A 14,486-nucleotide genomic window follows, 5' to 3' on the forward strand; every position below is an offset into this window, starting at 1 on the left:
TCCATTCCATGGTGAGGGCACATTCTTTGATATTCCTTGAAGCGTTCCCATGCATCATGGAGATTCTCCCCATCCTCTTGCACAAAAGCATTAATCCGATTCCTCGCATGTTGAGTCTTGGTAGGGGAGTAGTATTGCATAAGGAATTGTTCTTCCATCTCACCCCATGTCGAGATAGAGTTTGGCTCAAGAGTGTAGAGCCAATCTCTAGCTCTCTCCGTAAGTGAGTAGGGGAAAGTCTCAAGGAACACGTCTTCAAGAATAATCTCCGGTCCCTTCTTGATTGCCTTACAGTTCATCTTGAAGTTCGTAAGGTGAGGATTCGGATCCTCGTTTGGTCTCCCACGGAAACTCATGTTGTTGAGCATTTGGATGCATTGCGGTAGGAGTTCAAGTTCTTCTAGTGGTCCCCGATTGATGCATGATAGCAACTGAGTGTGCTTCGGTTGTGTGTACGTTCGAAGTGTTCTAGGGGCTGCTTGGGCTGGACCTCTTTGGGCATTGGCCCCTCTCAACAGCTCTTCGGCAATCTCGGGTTGTTCTCTTCGTGCGTTGTTTTCTCTCAGCATTTCTTCGGCCATTCCCCACTGTCTTTGCTGTCTACGAGCGAAGCGTAGGGTCCTTTCTATTTCGGGGTCGAAGACGAGTTGATCTCTACCGGTTGTGCTTCTTGTCATGCACCGGAAGAGCTGCACACCAAAAAGACAAAACGAACCGAAAGTGATGTGAAACGGTTATGGCACAAAGTGATCCAAACAAGAATCCAAGCAATGGTGATCTAGCAAAAATCTAGACTAACACGAAAACGCCTAGCCCCCGGCAACGGCGCCAAAAACTTGATGCGCACGCACCGAGTCTTATATTTAATACCCGATTCGTACCACTATCCGCAAGTATACAGTAGTTATAGTACCGGGGTCGAACACGAGGACTAGGATGTATTAGTCTATCTCTAAGCTAGATTAGGTGGTCCAATGAAAATGTGGGTTGTGGCAAGTGTCGGAATACGAGAAAGCGATTAAAATTAACGGTATGTAAACGATGGTTTGAAGCGTTGTAGGTTCGGGATCCCTCAAGAATCGCATGGACGGTTAGTGATGCTACAATGCCTATGTGTTTATATTCCAAATGGGGGTTTCAAGCACTTCTTCTAGAGTTTGTCTCTCCCGAGCTTAAACTCACTACCTAGAGAATCGATTCACCCATTTCCCAATGATCCAAATGATCTCTAGATGCATTAATGTACCCCATCATGAACCCTAAGCAAGCTAAGCCATCTCCCAATGTGAATAACTCACTCATTTGACATTTGGTTCCAAACATCATTCCCATATCCCTATGATCAATGTGTTCTATGGTAATATCGATTAGGGTTTCATCCAAATCAATAGCATTAAGCACAAAACATCAAACCAATGGAAGAAAACTCAAAAGCATCATAGATAAGCATAGGTGTCCATACAAAAGTGGGGATCCCTCACCCACAACAAAGTCACTACTCCATATCTAGAGGTTCAAAACAGAAAACAAAAGGGGAGAACATAGAAAAGGAGAAGAAATGCTCAATATGGTCTTCAATGGTGATCTCCTCCTTCAAGATGTCTCCCTAGGTCTCCAAATCTCCCTTTTCTTCTCTCCAAGGTGTTTTTCTTCCAAAGTGTCGAGTCCCCCTCTCTCCCCTCAAGATCTCCTTTTTGTCCAAGTGCAAAAACTAGGTTTTCTCTCAAAAATCGGACTTTTCCTTTTTGGACCGAATTTGATATCGGGCGGTCGCTCACTTTTTGTTCAGGGTCGCTCATTTTTTCTTCAGTGTCGCTCGTTTTCTTCACGGTGAGCGACCGCTCATATTCACGAGCGACCACTACAAGAAAACACGAAAAGGGTGACGCAAAAATTGACGCAAAAGTGACGATTTTGTGACGCAAAAAGTGACGCAAGAAACGCGTCACCAGAGCGTCACTAAATAGTGACGCTTTTGTGACGAAAACGCTAGCGTCACCAAATGGTGACGCAGTGATGACGCAAAATTGCGTCGCCAAATAACGCGCGGAAATATCGTCACCCGTTCGTCACCCTTTCGTCACTATTTGGTGACGCAATTGCGTCATTACTTTATACTGACGCAATTTGGTCACAAAAATTTGGTGACGAAATTGCGTCATTGAGAGTGACGAAATTGCATCACTAATTGTTTTCTTTAGTGACGCAATTGCGTCACCATATTTATTTTAGTGACGAAATTGCGTCACTCTATTTTTTTTAAACCACACACCACCCTCATACACTCTTGCACCCGAAAAAAAACTCAAAAAATGGCATCGAGTAATAACAATATTTATTACTCAAGAAAATGGATGTACGAAAGAGTAAATCTGGTCAACGCAACCGTGTTCCTTACAAAAGGATGTTTTATCTACCGATCAAAGACCGTCTGCGAAGATTGTATGAATCTCATCAAACAGCTTCACATATGCGGTGGCATGCTGAACATACATTAGATCTTGAGAACATGAGTCATCCATCTGACGGTGATGCATGGAAGAATTTTAACGAGGTATATCCGAACTTTGCATCAGAACATATAAATGTTTATCTATGTTTATGCACAGATGGGTTTGCACCGTATGGTCAATCGGGCAAACAATATTCGTTGTAGCCTATTGTTATATCTCCTTATAACTTACCTCCAGATATGTGTCTGAAAAAAGAGTTCTTGTTCTTGACGGTTTTGATTCCGGGTCCGGAGCATCCGAAGAAAAGTTGACATTTTTCTTCAGCCTTTGATCGAAGAATTACTTGAGTTGTGGCATTGTGGAATTGATGCATACGATGCCTCATAGAAAGAGAATTTCAGGTTGAAGGTTGTTTTGATGTGGACTATAAGTGATTTTCCGGCTTATGGAATGTTATCGGGATGGAGTACTCATGGAAGATTGGCATGTCCGTATTGTATGGACGATATACAATCATTTCAGTTGAGACATGGAAGGAAATCATGTTGGTTTGACTGTCATCGCAGGTTTCTTTCGCTAGATCATCCATGGAGACGGAACAAAATAAATTTCAAGAAGGATAAGGTTATGAAAGATTCACCTCCTCTTCTTTTGACGGGCGAAGAGATATTGTGGGAGCGGATTGAAAGCATTCATGGTTTGGATAAAACCATTGATTGTGGTGGAAATGGTCATCGCAAACCATGTGAATATGGAGAAACACATAATTGGTACAAAAGAAGCATATTCTGGGATTTGCCTTATTGGAGGACTCACAAGCTTCGACATAATCTGGATGTTATGCATATTGAGAAGAATTTCTTTGATAACGTGATCAACACGATCATGAATGTCAAAGGTAAGTCGAAGGATAATCTAAAATCCAGGATGAACATCAAAGAAATATGCAACCGAAAAGAGTTAGAGTTGAGCAATGATGGAAAAGCCGCAATTCCGATATTTAGACTGTCCAAAAGTGCTAATATCGCACTATTGAAATGGTTGAAGGAAGATGTTCAATTCTCGAATGGTTATGCATCTAACATCGGGCGATGTGCTGATATTGATGGTGTGAAGTTAAATGGAATGAAGAGTCATGATTGTCATGTCTTCATGCAACGACTTCTTCCAGTTGCTCTTGCTGAACTACTCCCGCGTAATGTCTACGAACCTTTATGCGGTACGTACATATATATACCATGGTTTTTAATTATTTTTTAATATATATAGATATAAATAAAAAAATATCAATTAATAATATTTTTATACATGTGTGCAGGTATCAGCACATTTTTCAGAGATATATGTTCAAGGAATCTTAATGTTGGTGATGTTCAGCGTATGAAGGATAACATACCGCTAATCTTGTGTGCACTAGAAAAGGTGTTTCCGCCTTCGTTTTTCGATGTTATGGAGCATTTGGCTATACACTTACCAGATGAAGTAAGACTTGGTGGTCCAGTACAATTTCGATGGATGTATCCGTTTGAAAGATTGTTTTTTCATCTGAAAAGAAAGGTGAAAAACAAGAACAAACCGGAAGGGGCAATCGTGAAGCAGTATATTAACGAAGAAATTACGTACTTCACAAATTTCTATTTTGAGCCACATATCAAGACAAAAGCCAAGAGTTCTTCTCGGTATGGGGATGAAGATGAGATGATGTTTCAATTTAATCAAGTTGATGGTTGTGATATCCCGGCTATATTCAACCAAATAGGTACTTTTAAATTTATTGCATTTTCCAAAAATATATATACGTATATATAAATTTAATTAACTATTTTGCAGTTCTAATTAAAATATATATACAATTGCAGGGAGATTGAGTGGAAAATCGAAAGAAAGATGGTTATCCGTCGAAGAATGGCGTCATGCTCACACATATGTGTTGTTGAATTGTGATGAAATTCGACCAACAGAAAGAGTATTTGACGAGGAGACAAAGAGACTTAATCCTAATATGAGTGATGAAGAATTTATAGATCTCAAAGAATCATCATTTGCGGCATGGTTACAAAATTATGTAAGTTATTACTAATATTTTACTATTTTAGGTATCTCATACTTATGCTTAATTTATGACAAATTAATAAACTTTTTTTAAATGTGGGTATCTCATTCTTCGGTGAATTTTCCTATTTGGATACAAGATTTGATCCGGGGTCCATCAAGAATGGTGAAATGTTGGCCAATTATGTTCACAAGAGGATACATTTTCCATACTTATACTCATGATTCAGATTGAAAGACTTCCAACTATGGGATATGTGTTAAATGAGCAAATTGTTGTGATGTGGTTGATGAGCCAGACTTTTATGGTATCCTCCAAGACATCATGGTGTTAGAATACCACGGTTATATTGGTTTGAAGATGCTTATATATAACTGTGATTGGTTTGATCCGACCATTGGAAGGGGTATGAGAAGAAATGGATCGGGTGGTTTTGATATCAACTTATCCAAGAAGTATTCAAAATACGATCTGTTTATTCTATCTTCTCAAGCGGATCAAGTATGTTACATAAGTTATCCAACGTCCAAACGACGTCGAGATCATTGGAGAGCTGTCATTAAAATTCAACCACGCGGTGTTGTTCGTGAAGAAGAAGGTTCAACCGATATCCCATTTCAAGAAAGACGCATTGATGATGATATTGGTCAACAATTCCGTATTACATATTCACAGAACGAGCAACTTGTTGTATCAAACGAAGAGGATGTTGGATACGATAATTTAGTCGAGGATGAAAGAAATGACGACATTGAAGATGAAGAAGAAGTTGAAGTAACAACCAATGAGGATAGTGATTAAATTTTATGTAATTACGAAATCTTTTTAAAAAAAATTAACATAGTGACGCATCTGCGTCACCAAAAGGATCAACATAGTGACGCTATTTCGTCACTAACTACAAATGGTGACGCAGTTTCGTCACCCACATAGGTGACGCATTTTCGTCACTCCGATAGCGAAACGTCACCTCTACCGTTACTTGTTGTACACGTGGTACATATGGTGACGAAATTTCGTCACCATTTACTCAGGGTGACGCAAAAGCGTCACCAACAGCGTCTTTTTTTGTGACGATATTGCGTCACCCTGGTGATTTTACCGAGGTTAATTACTGCGTTGGGTGACGAAAATGCGTCACCAAAATTTACGGGTGACGCAAATGCGTCACCAACAGCGTCTTTTTTTGTGACGAAATTGCGTCACCCCTGTGGGTATATATACGGCGTGACGCAATTGCGTCAATCCCACAACTCAGCGCCTCCCCTCCTCCTCTCCTCAAGAATTCCTTCGGTAAAAGGTAAAAAAAATTTAATTTTTTTTAAAATTTTTAATTTATAAATTATTATATTTATAATAATTAAGTTTTCAATTGATATAGCCGAATCTCAACCGCAACCACCAATACAGGTTACAATTGATAACGTGGCTGAGGTATTAGATAATCATGCAAGAATTTTGTTACCGAAACTGATCCGATAAAAAATTCAGGAACAAAATAGTAATTTAAATTTCAATATTGTTATTTTAAATATTTTATTTAAATATAAAAGTTTAATTAAAATTTATTAATATTTTTTAGGTTTGATGTTGATGTTGAGATAACCACCAATTTATCAAAATTCATCAAACAAAATTTTAAAGGTGTTTATCTTGATTGGAGTACGATCCCACAACCTACCAAAGATTTGTGGTGGTTAAGTTTTGTGGTAAATTTTTTATATTTATAAATACATATAAAATTAAACTTGATTTTATTATGTATTTTATTTTTTATAAAAAATTTTATATAGCAATAATGGCGTTGGGATCCTGAGCATGACGCACTTGTTCGGCGCAAGTTGAAGGATGCTGTAATTCGTCTAGTGAAAGCCAGAGTCCACAAACTCAAACAAAAATGGCTTTCTGAACCTTATATGGATCCTCCTTATTGGGTCGGAAAAGATCATTGGGATCGAATGGTGGAGTATTGGGCTTCCCCAGCTGCCAAAGAGAAAAGTCAGCGAGCGTCTAAGAGTCGAAAAGTTGAAATGGTTCCTAATGCCGGAGGGCATGTGCATACATCGAGAGCTAAGCCTTTCAGTCGTGTTATGCATGAAATGGCTAAAAAAAGTGAAGCGTCAACGTTGCTAGATCTGTTGAAAGCAACGCATATACGAAAAGATGGTGTGATGGTTGACGGAAAAGCGCAACAAATCGCGGAACAAATTCAACATGAGGTATATTTTCTAATATAATTTTTTTTAATGTTAATATTTTATATTTAATTTTAATTGTTTTTTAATATTTTAGATTATTGCGTCGCAACCAACACAAGGCAAAGCTTCAGCATCGGAACATAATTTGCCGAAGGAGAAAATTGATGAGATATATCTTCAGGTAATTTTTAAATATATAAACTTATAATAATTTCAATTCAATTTTAATTTAAAATAAATTATTAACTAATTATATTTTTATTATATAGGTTGTTCCTTCGAACAAATTTGGACGGATATACGGTCTCGGTTCAATACAAACCGATATCACATATCATCCTGGTGAAGATGCTCCTTCAACTGCTCAGGAAACGCTTTCACTCGCACGACGAGTGCGACAATTAGAGGAGCACCAAGCTGAACTCCTCCGGCAACAAGCGGAATTCTTGCGTCGACAAGAAGAAGATCGAAAACTCATTGAAGAACTGCGAGTGCAAGCAGAATTTTTCAATGAGTTCCAAACGCGAGGATTTCCGAGTTTCGGAAGCGGATGACAAGGAAGCGGTGGCGGTGGCGACGGCGACGGCGATGAAGCCAATTACGATGGAGAAAATCAAAATTAAATATTTTATATTTTTTTGGTTTTGTAAATTAATTATTTAGAACTTTAATTATATATTTAAATATAATAATATATATATTTTTATTTTTTTTTATTTTTTTTATTTTTTTATATAGTGACGCAAATTATGACGCAATTGCGTCACTAATTTGGTGACGACTTGCATCACTGCGTCACAAAATAGTAACGCAGTTGTTCACGCAATATCGTCACTAATTTATGACGCATTTGCGTCACCAAAAAGTGTCACTGATTAGTGACGAAATTGCGTCACCAACTGGTGACGACTCTGGTGACGCTTTGCATCACTACTTGGTGACGAAAGATGGTGATGCTTAATGCGTCATATATTAGTGATGATTTGGTTACGCAATTGTGTCACTATTTAGTTACGCAAATTCGTCACCGTTGCGTCACCATTTGGTGACGCAACGGTGACGAAATCGCAAATGGTAATGGTGCTATTGGTGACGCTTGATGCGCACGCACCGAGTCTTATATTTAGTACCCGATTCGTACCCCTATCCGCAAGTATACGGTAGTTGTAGTACCGGAGTCGAACACGAGGACTAGGATGTATTAGTCTATCTCTAAGCTAGATTAGGTGGTCAAATAAAGGTGTGGTTTGTAGTAGGTGTCGGAATACAAGAAAGCAAGTAAAATTAACGGTTTATAAAACGATGATTTAAGGCGTTGTAGGTTCAGGATCCCTCAAGATTCGCATGGACGGTTAGTGATGCTACAATACCTATGGGTTTATCTTCCAATTGGGGGTTTCAAGCACTTCCTCTAGAGCTTGTCTCTCCCGAGCTTAAACTCACTACCTAGAGAATCGATTCACCCATTTCCCAATGATCCAAATGATCTCTAGATGCATTAATGTACCCCATCATGAACCCTAAGCAAGCTAAGCCATCTCCCAATGTGAATAACTCACTCATTTGACATTTGGTTCCAAACATCATTCCTATATCCCTATGATCAATGTGTTCTACAGTCATATCAATTAGGGTTTCAACCAAATCAATAGCATTAAGCACAAAACATCAAACCAATGGAAGAAAACTCAAAAGCATCATAGATAAGCATAGGTGTCCATACAAAAGTGGGGATCCCTCACCCACAACAAAGTCACTACTCCATAACTAGGATTTCAAAACAGAAAGCAAAATGAAGAAACATGAAAAAGGAGAAGAAATGCTCAAGATGGTCTTCAATAGTGGTCCTCTTCTTCTCCTAGCCTCCGGGAGCTCCAAAATCCCTCTGTTCTTCCTCTCCAAGGTGATTTTTCCCCAAAGTGTGTAGCCCCCTTTTCTCTCTCCTCAAACTCCCCTTTTTGTGAAAGTTCAGAATTAGGTTTTCTTCTCAAAACACGGGCTTTTCCTTTTTGGGCCGATTTTGATTTCGGGCGGTTGCTCATTTTTCAGGCGGGTCGCTCATTTTTCTTCCGGTCGCCCATTTTTCGGGCGGGTCGCTCATTTTCCTCTGACACGCGAAAAAGTGAGCGACCGCTCATAAAATGAGCGACCGCTCACAAAACGGGCGACCGCCCATAAAATGGGCGACCGCTCACAAAACGGGCGACCGCCCATAAAATGGGCGGGTCGCTCGTTTTGGCTGAGCTCCCCGAGCATTCTCGAATTCTTGTTCTTCCGTGCCCGCTTCGTGAGGATTCATCGTGGAGTCTTCCTGCAAGGAAAAACAAGCAAAACAACCTACCCATGGCCATCTAACATCCTATAATGCCTAGAATGTGAGAAGAATTGTGATGCACGACGTTATAAAACCGGTGAAAAACCCGTCTGATCAACGCTTTTTTTGCGTCACTATTTCGTCACCCTTTTAAAGGGTGACGCAAAATCGCCCGATGGTGACGCAAAATTTGCGTCACTATTTCCGTATTTTTTTGTAGTGGACCGCTCGTTCTTCTTGTCGACTCGAGGCGACCGCCTGGTATACCGAGCGGGCCGCTCGTTTTTTCTGTAGTCGCGCAGAGCGATCGCTGGTTTTGTCGAGTGACCGCCCACTTGCTCGCCTATCACAACGAGCGACCGCCTGTCCGCCCGTTTTCTCTGAGTCTTCCGGGACTTCTCGATTCCGCTCCTTTTCCGTGCCTTGTGCATAAATATCCTCGTTCGATCATCCTGCAAGGAAAATGGAGGAAAGAATCCTACCCATGACCGTCTAACGTCCTATTATGCCTAAGATATGAGAAAAACCGAAGTGTGTGACGTTAGAAAAACCAATGAAAAACCCGTGTAATCAAAAATCTCGGATAAACCGAGTAATTCGGACAAACCGAAAGCTTGGACAGACCAAGTATAGTTCTCGACACAAAGTGGAGAAGTCTTTCCAAATTTAAAAAACAACACAACAATTAACATTAAAAGCTAGTCTTCATGTATGTGTCTTCATTAATACGGTTAGGTGGCTGATTATAGCTGTTGGAGAAAGGTTACTTACTGCAGAAGAAGCTTCCTTTTGTTGTCTTGAAGCTTAGGTCATTCCTTTGGCACATAAGGATGGTTCGAACCTTCGGGATCTCGTCCGTGAATGCATGCTCAATCCCGGTCTTTGTTTCGCCCAAAACTTGAGAGACAAATGCGTTGAATTGTTGTCGTCTTGCTCGAGTCTTCGATCGCGTGAGAGGCGGCTCCATTCGACACGGGATTGGTGGACGATGCCAAGGTACTTGTCTCCCGTGCTTGCTTGCAATGCTCTGTTCCAAGCTCCTTTCCGAGCTTCACATCTCCTAGCTCTGCATCTCCAACTCTGCATCTCCAAGCTCCGTGTTCGAGTCTGCTCTAAGCTCCGCGTCCATGGTGATGTCCTCATCACCCTCTCTCTCTCTTTCTCCTCTCTCTCTATTTTCTCAGATTCAGTCCGTAAAATGGTGAAGTCTGGGGATTAAGGGAGGTTTATTGCGCGTGAGGGAGGTGGAATGGGCTCAAGCCCAGGCCCAACTCGAAGCCTGCAACGTCCTGACAGGTTTGGACGGCAATCCGACATCTGTAGGCCCCGAGAACGCAGAGAAATACGCGTCTCAAGACAGCAAGTTGGGCACTTGTGTGCTCTGTTCATCAGTCCGTCCGTTCTGGGTCTGGAACGGATGGTCTGGGCCCAGACTCGGCCCATCTCTTCGCGCGTTCGTGGTTCATTTGTTCTGCATCCCTCAGACCGTCTGGTCTGGGACATTCAGTCCACCGGGTCTACGTTTCTGGTCCGTCCCGACTGACTTGCATAGTCCGTTTTCGATTGCTCCGTTCTCACTCGTTTCTTAACCAAATCGCGCACCGTTTGTTTCTAAACCTTCCTTGGAACGTCCTCTTTCATGTCCAAGCAATACATTATTGAAAACATACATTTTCACGATGAAATACAATTCGAAGCTCCCGTACCTTGTATAACTCGTGACTTCTGAAATTTTCGTTTGTTTATAACTCCCTCGTTTCCCAGTCAGATCTTCATTGAAATACTTCCTATGTTTTTATTCCCTTTATCTTCCTTTTATTCCCAGAAGCGATTTAAATAATTCATTCGGGAATCGGGGTGTTACATAACTAGTCCTTGTGTTCGACCCCGTACTACGGTGATCCGTATTCTTGCGGTGAGACGTGATAACGGGTTAAAATTTAAGAGGTACACGCGTATCAACTCACACACACGAAAAAGACAAATTTGTATTGTGCTCCAACTGCAATCGATCGGGTCATGCAGCTGATAACTGTTTCCAACGAATTGACTATCCCAAGTGGTGGGGAGACAGACCTCGACATCGCCCCGGTCGTGGACGAGCGAACAATCCTGTTCAGGCAAATGCTACACATATGGCGAATCGCTCCTCTGTTTCTCCTTGCATTACTGCCTCTGACAAACATGTTTTGGGAGGACTTAGCCAAGATCAATGGCAGACGCTGATTGAAATGATCAATGGAAATCAACTTGGGAGCACCGAAACACTATCAGGTAAGCGATCTGTTGCTCCTTGGCTTATTGATTCCGGTTGTTCCCAGCACATGACAAGAGATCTCTCTTTGCTCGTTGAAATATCTTTGATGTCCCCATGTTCGGTTGTCCTGCCGGATGGTCATCAGGTTATTTCAGTTCAGACCGGAAGTGTTGTTCTCACATCGGCATCGCGATTGTCTAATGTTTTCTTCGTCCCTGGATTGCATTGCAACTTGATACCAGTCTCTCAATTGTTGGGTGATTACGGATGTTTCATCACGTTTGCTCATAACTTTTGTATTATTCATGACCGAATTTCCGAAGTCCAGAAACCGTTGCAGCAACTCGGATTAGTGACACGCAGTCTTTGGATTTGTGGCATAAACGGCTTGGTCATGTCTCGCCGAAAATTCTTACGAAGATTTCTGGTTTTCAATTTCCTAGCAGTAGTTATTCTGAGCTTCAGTCTTGTGATGTTTGCTTTCATGAAAAACAGTCTCGAGCTGTATTTCCTTTGAGTACGAATAAAACTACGACGATATTTGAGTTAATTCATTGCGATCTATGGGGCCCTTACCGAAAACCGTCATTCTCTAGTGCTACGTATTTTCTTACTATTGTGGATGATTTTTCACGTGACACTGGATTTATTTATTGCCCGGTAAACATGAGGTACAGTTTCATCTTCGCGCTTTCATTGCTATGGTAGAACGACAATTTGGGACGTTTATCAAGATGGTCCGTCCTGATATTGGATCTGAATTCCTCAGCTTGCACTCGTTTCTCACTGAAAAAGGAATTCATCATGAAACCTCGTGTGTTGGAACTTCGCAACAAAACGGTCGTGCCGAGCGGAAACACCGACACATCCTTAATGTGGCACGAACATTGTTGTTTTAAGCACATCTTCCTTCAGATTTTTTGGGGAGAGAGCGTACTTACCACTGCACATTTGATCAACCGTACTCCAACATCAGTTCTTGATGGCAAAACACCGTATGAGCTCCTTCATGGAAGCCCACCGAACTATGATCATCTTCAGGTATTTGGTAGTTTGTGTTACGTACACAATCAAAATCGGAGTGGTGATAAATTTGCTTTTCATAGCTCACACTCAGTATTTGTTGGATATCTTTCGAGACAGAAGGGTTGGAGGATTTATAATCTGGACACACAGACATTTCATGTTTCCCGTGATGTAATTTTTGACGAGACTGTTTTCCCCTTTCAAGAACCTCCTGCCAGACTTCACTCACGTCTCCATCTTATTCTCCTATGCCTCTGGAAGAGGATCTGATTCTTCCATCTCATTCTCCTATGCCGTTGAACGGTATAAAGCACGGCTCATTGTCGTCAGCAATAACCAAACTGAAGGAATGGATTATGGAGACACTTTTTGTAATACCCCGAATCCCGATTTGAATATTTAATTATTAAAAATGAATAATTAAATAGAGATATCACGAAATCACCAAAAGTGATGATACAATATCGGAGAGAGGCACGAGGATCGTCACGTGCGGAAAGGACCGAGAAAGAATGAAGAAAAGGAAAAAGAAAAAAAAACAAAAACAGGGTTGGTCCGCCGGACCAGGAATGGTCCGCGGCGGACCAACCGCTCAGGCGGACTCGGACTGGACGACGCAGACTGGGAAAAGATTGCAAAAAAAAATATCTGACCCCGGTCCGGCGGACCAGGAATCTGGTCCGGCGGACCGGGAATGACAGATTTTGCAACTCACCAACTTGCGGTCTTGGGACGCGGAATTCGCCGGATCCCGGGGCCCACTCGCCGTCCAGTCGCCTCACCTCCCACACCTCGAGGACGTTGCAGGTCGCCTATGGGCCTCGGCTCGAGCCCACTTGACCCCTCTCGCACGCCATAAACATCTCCCAATCCTCTGCCTTAGCCATTTTCGGGCAAAACAGAGGAAGTAGAGAAAGAGGGAGAGAGGGAGAGAAAGGCGACGAACCAGGGCAAGGGGAGCTCGGGGAAGAAAGGGGGAACGTCCCTAGACGTGTCCTGAAGGTGTTCACGTCGTGTGGAGCCACGAGGAACGCACACAAGCTCGGACAAACTCAAGAACAAGGTGAGTGGCTTGAGTTGGATTTGTGAGAGCTTGTTTTCAATGTGTGATGGTCCAAATCGAGATTTCATTGCGTGTTTGAGGTTTAGAACATGTCTAGGGATGTCTGTGTTTTAGTAGCATTTGGAAGCAACCCCGAATCGATTCGGGAGAGAAAAATCGAAACAGAATCGGAGAAATCGCGAGGGAGAAAAAGTTCCAGTCCCGGTCCGCCGGACCACGCGCGGTCAGCTCTGGACCGAGACTGGAACATTACGCATGAAGTCAGCCGGACCAAGGGAAGGAAGTCGGACCAAGAGAAAAACACGGCCTGGTCCGTCGGACCAGTCCTGGTCCGCCGGACTAGACGTGTTTCGGGGTTCTGCGCACCGACTGACCAGAAGAGGGGGAACGGACCGAGAGAAATACACGCCTGGTCCGAGGCTGACCACTTCTAGTCCGTCGGACCAGACGTGTTCCGAGGAGACACGCACCGCCTGACCAGAATAGACGGACCGAGTGGGGAGAAGCAGTCTGGTCCGGGGCTGACCTACCCTGGTCCGCCGGACCAGACTTGGTTTTCTTCTCTCGGATCGACTGACCAAAAGACGAGGCGGACCAGGGGAGAAGGAATACTGGTCCGTCTGACCAGAACTTGGTCCGCCGGACCAGGCTCAGAGAAACTCGGAGAAATTTTCCCGTTCGCCGGGAAAAAGGAAACGACCGACGGGCTTGGCCCGGGCCTGACCAGACTTGACCGTGGACAAACCAACCCCCACCAGAGGATAAGACTTCGCGATTGGGATCAATCGAACCGAGTTTCGCCAAAACGTTGCGTAGCATAGTGAGATGTGCGATATCGAAATACGAGTGATCGTTGTGTGATTGTATGCGGGTAGAATTTGCATGGCGTTAAACGGTAGCTCGGTAGGGACTAGATACCGTGATACGTATGATTGTACTATGGGGATGCTGCACGTTGTGTGCCATGTGTGTAGCTTGCTCGTGCGTATGAGTTAAGCGTGATTGTGTTTGTGGATGGTTGTGGACTCAACCATCACCGACATGGACTTGACGGGCGTCTGAGACGCGTTTTAGTCGTGTGCGACACGACGGCCAACGTCATGGATTTGACGGGCGTGGACT

General features: G+C 42.6%; 1 protein-coding gene across 1 annotated transcript; it reads left to right on the top strand.

The window, feature by feature from the left end:
- The first annotated feature begins 6,377 nt into the window (after nt 1-6,377).
- Nucleotides 6,378-7,268, top strand: LOC104824648. The gene is made up of 3 exons (XM_010556761.1): nt 6,378-6,725; nt 6,799-6,885; nt 6,974-7,268. Exons 1-3 carry the CDS (start codon nt 6,423-6,425, stop codon nt 7,256-7,258), a joined length of 675 nt encoding a protein of 224 aa, XP_010555063.1. The 5' UTR covers nt 6,378-6,422; the 3' UTR covers nt 7,259-7,268.
- Nucleotides 7,269-14,486: the final 7,218 nt, after the last annotated feature.

This window comes from Tarenaya hassleriana, unplaced genomic scaffold (assembly GCF_000463585.1).
Source record: "Tarenaya hassleriana unplaced genomic scaffold, ASM46358v1 Cleome40, whole genome shotgun sequence".
Classification (NCBI taxonomy): domain Eukaryota; kingdom Viridiplantae; phylum Streptophyta; class Magnoliopsida; order Brassicales; family Cleomaceae; genus Tarenaya; species Tarenaya hassleriana.

Excerpts from the sequence above, each read along its gene's own strand:
- LOC104824648 (XM_010556761.1), top strand. The coding sequence starts at position 6,423 with ATGGATCCTCCTTATTGGGTCGGAAAAGATCATTGGGATCGAATGGTG. Across the intron at positions 6,726-6,798 it reads CGGAACAAATTCAACATGAG|ATTATTGCGTCGCAACCAAC; the intron begins GTATATTTTCTA and ends TTAATATTTTAG. Across the intron at positions 6,886-6,973 it reads TTGATGAGATATATCTTCAG|GTTGTTCCTTCGAACAAATT; the intron begins GTAATTTTTAAA and ends TTTATTATATAG.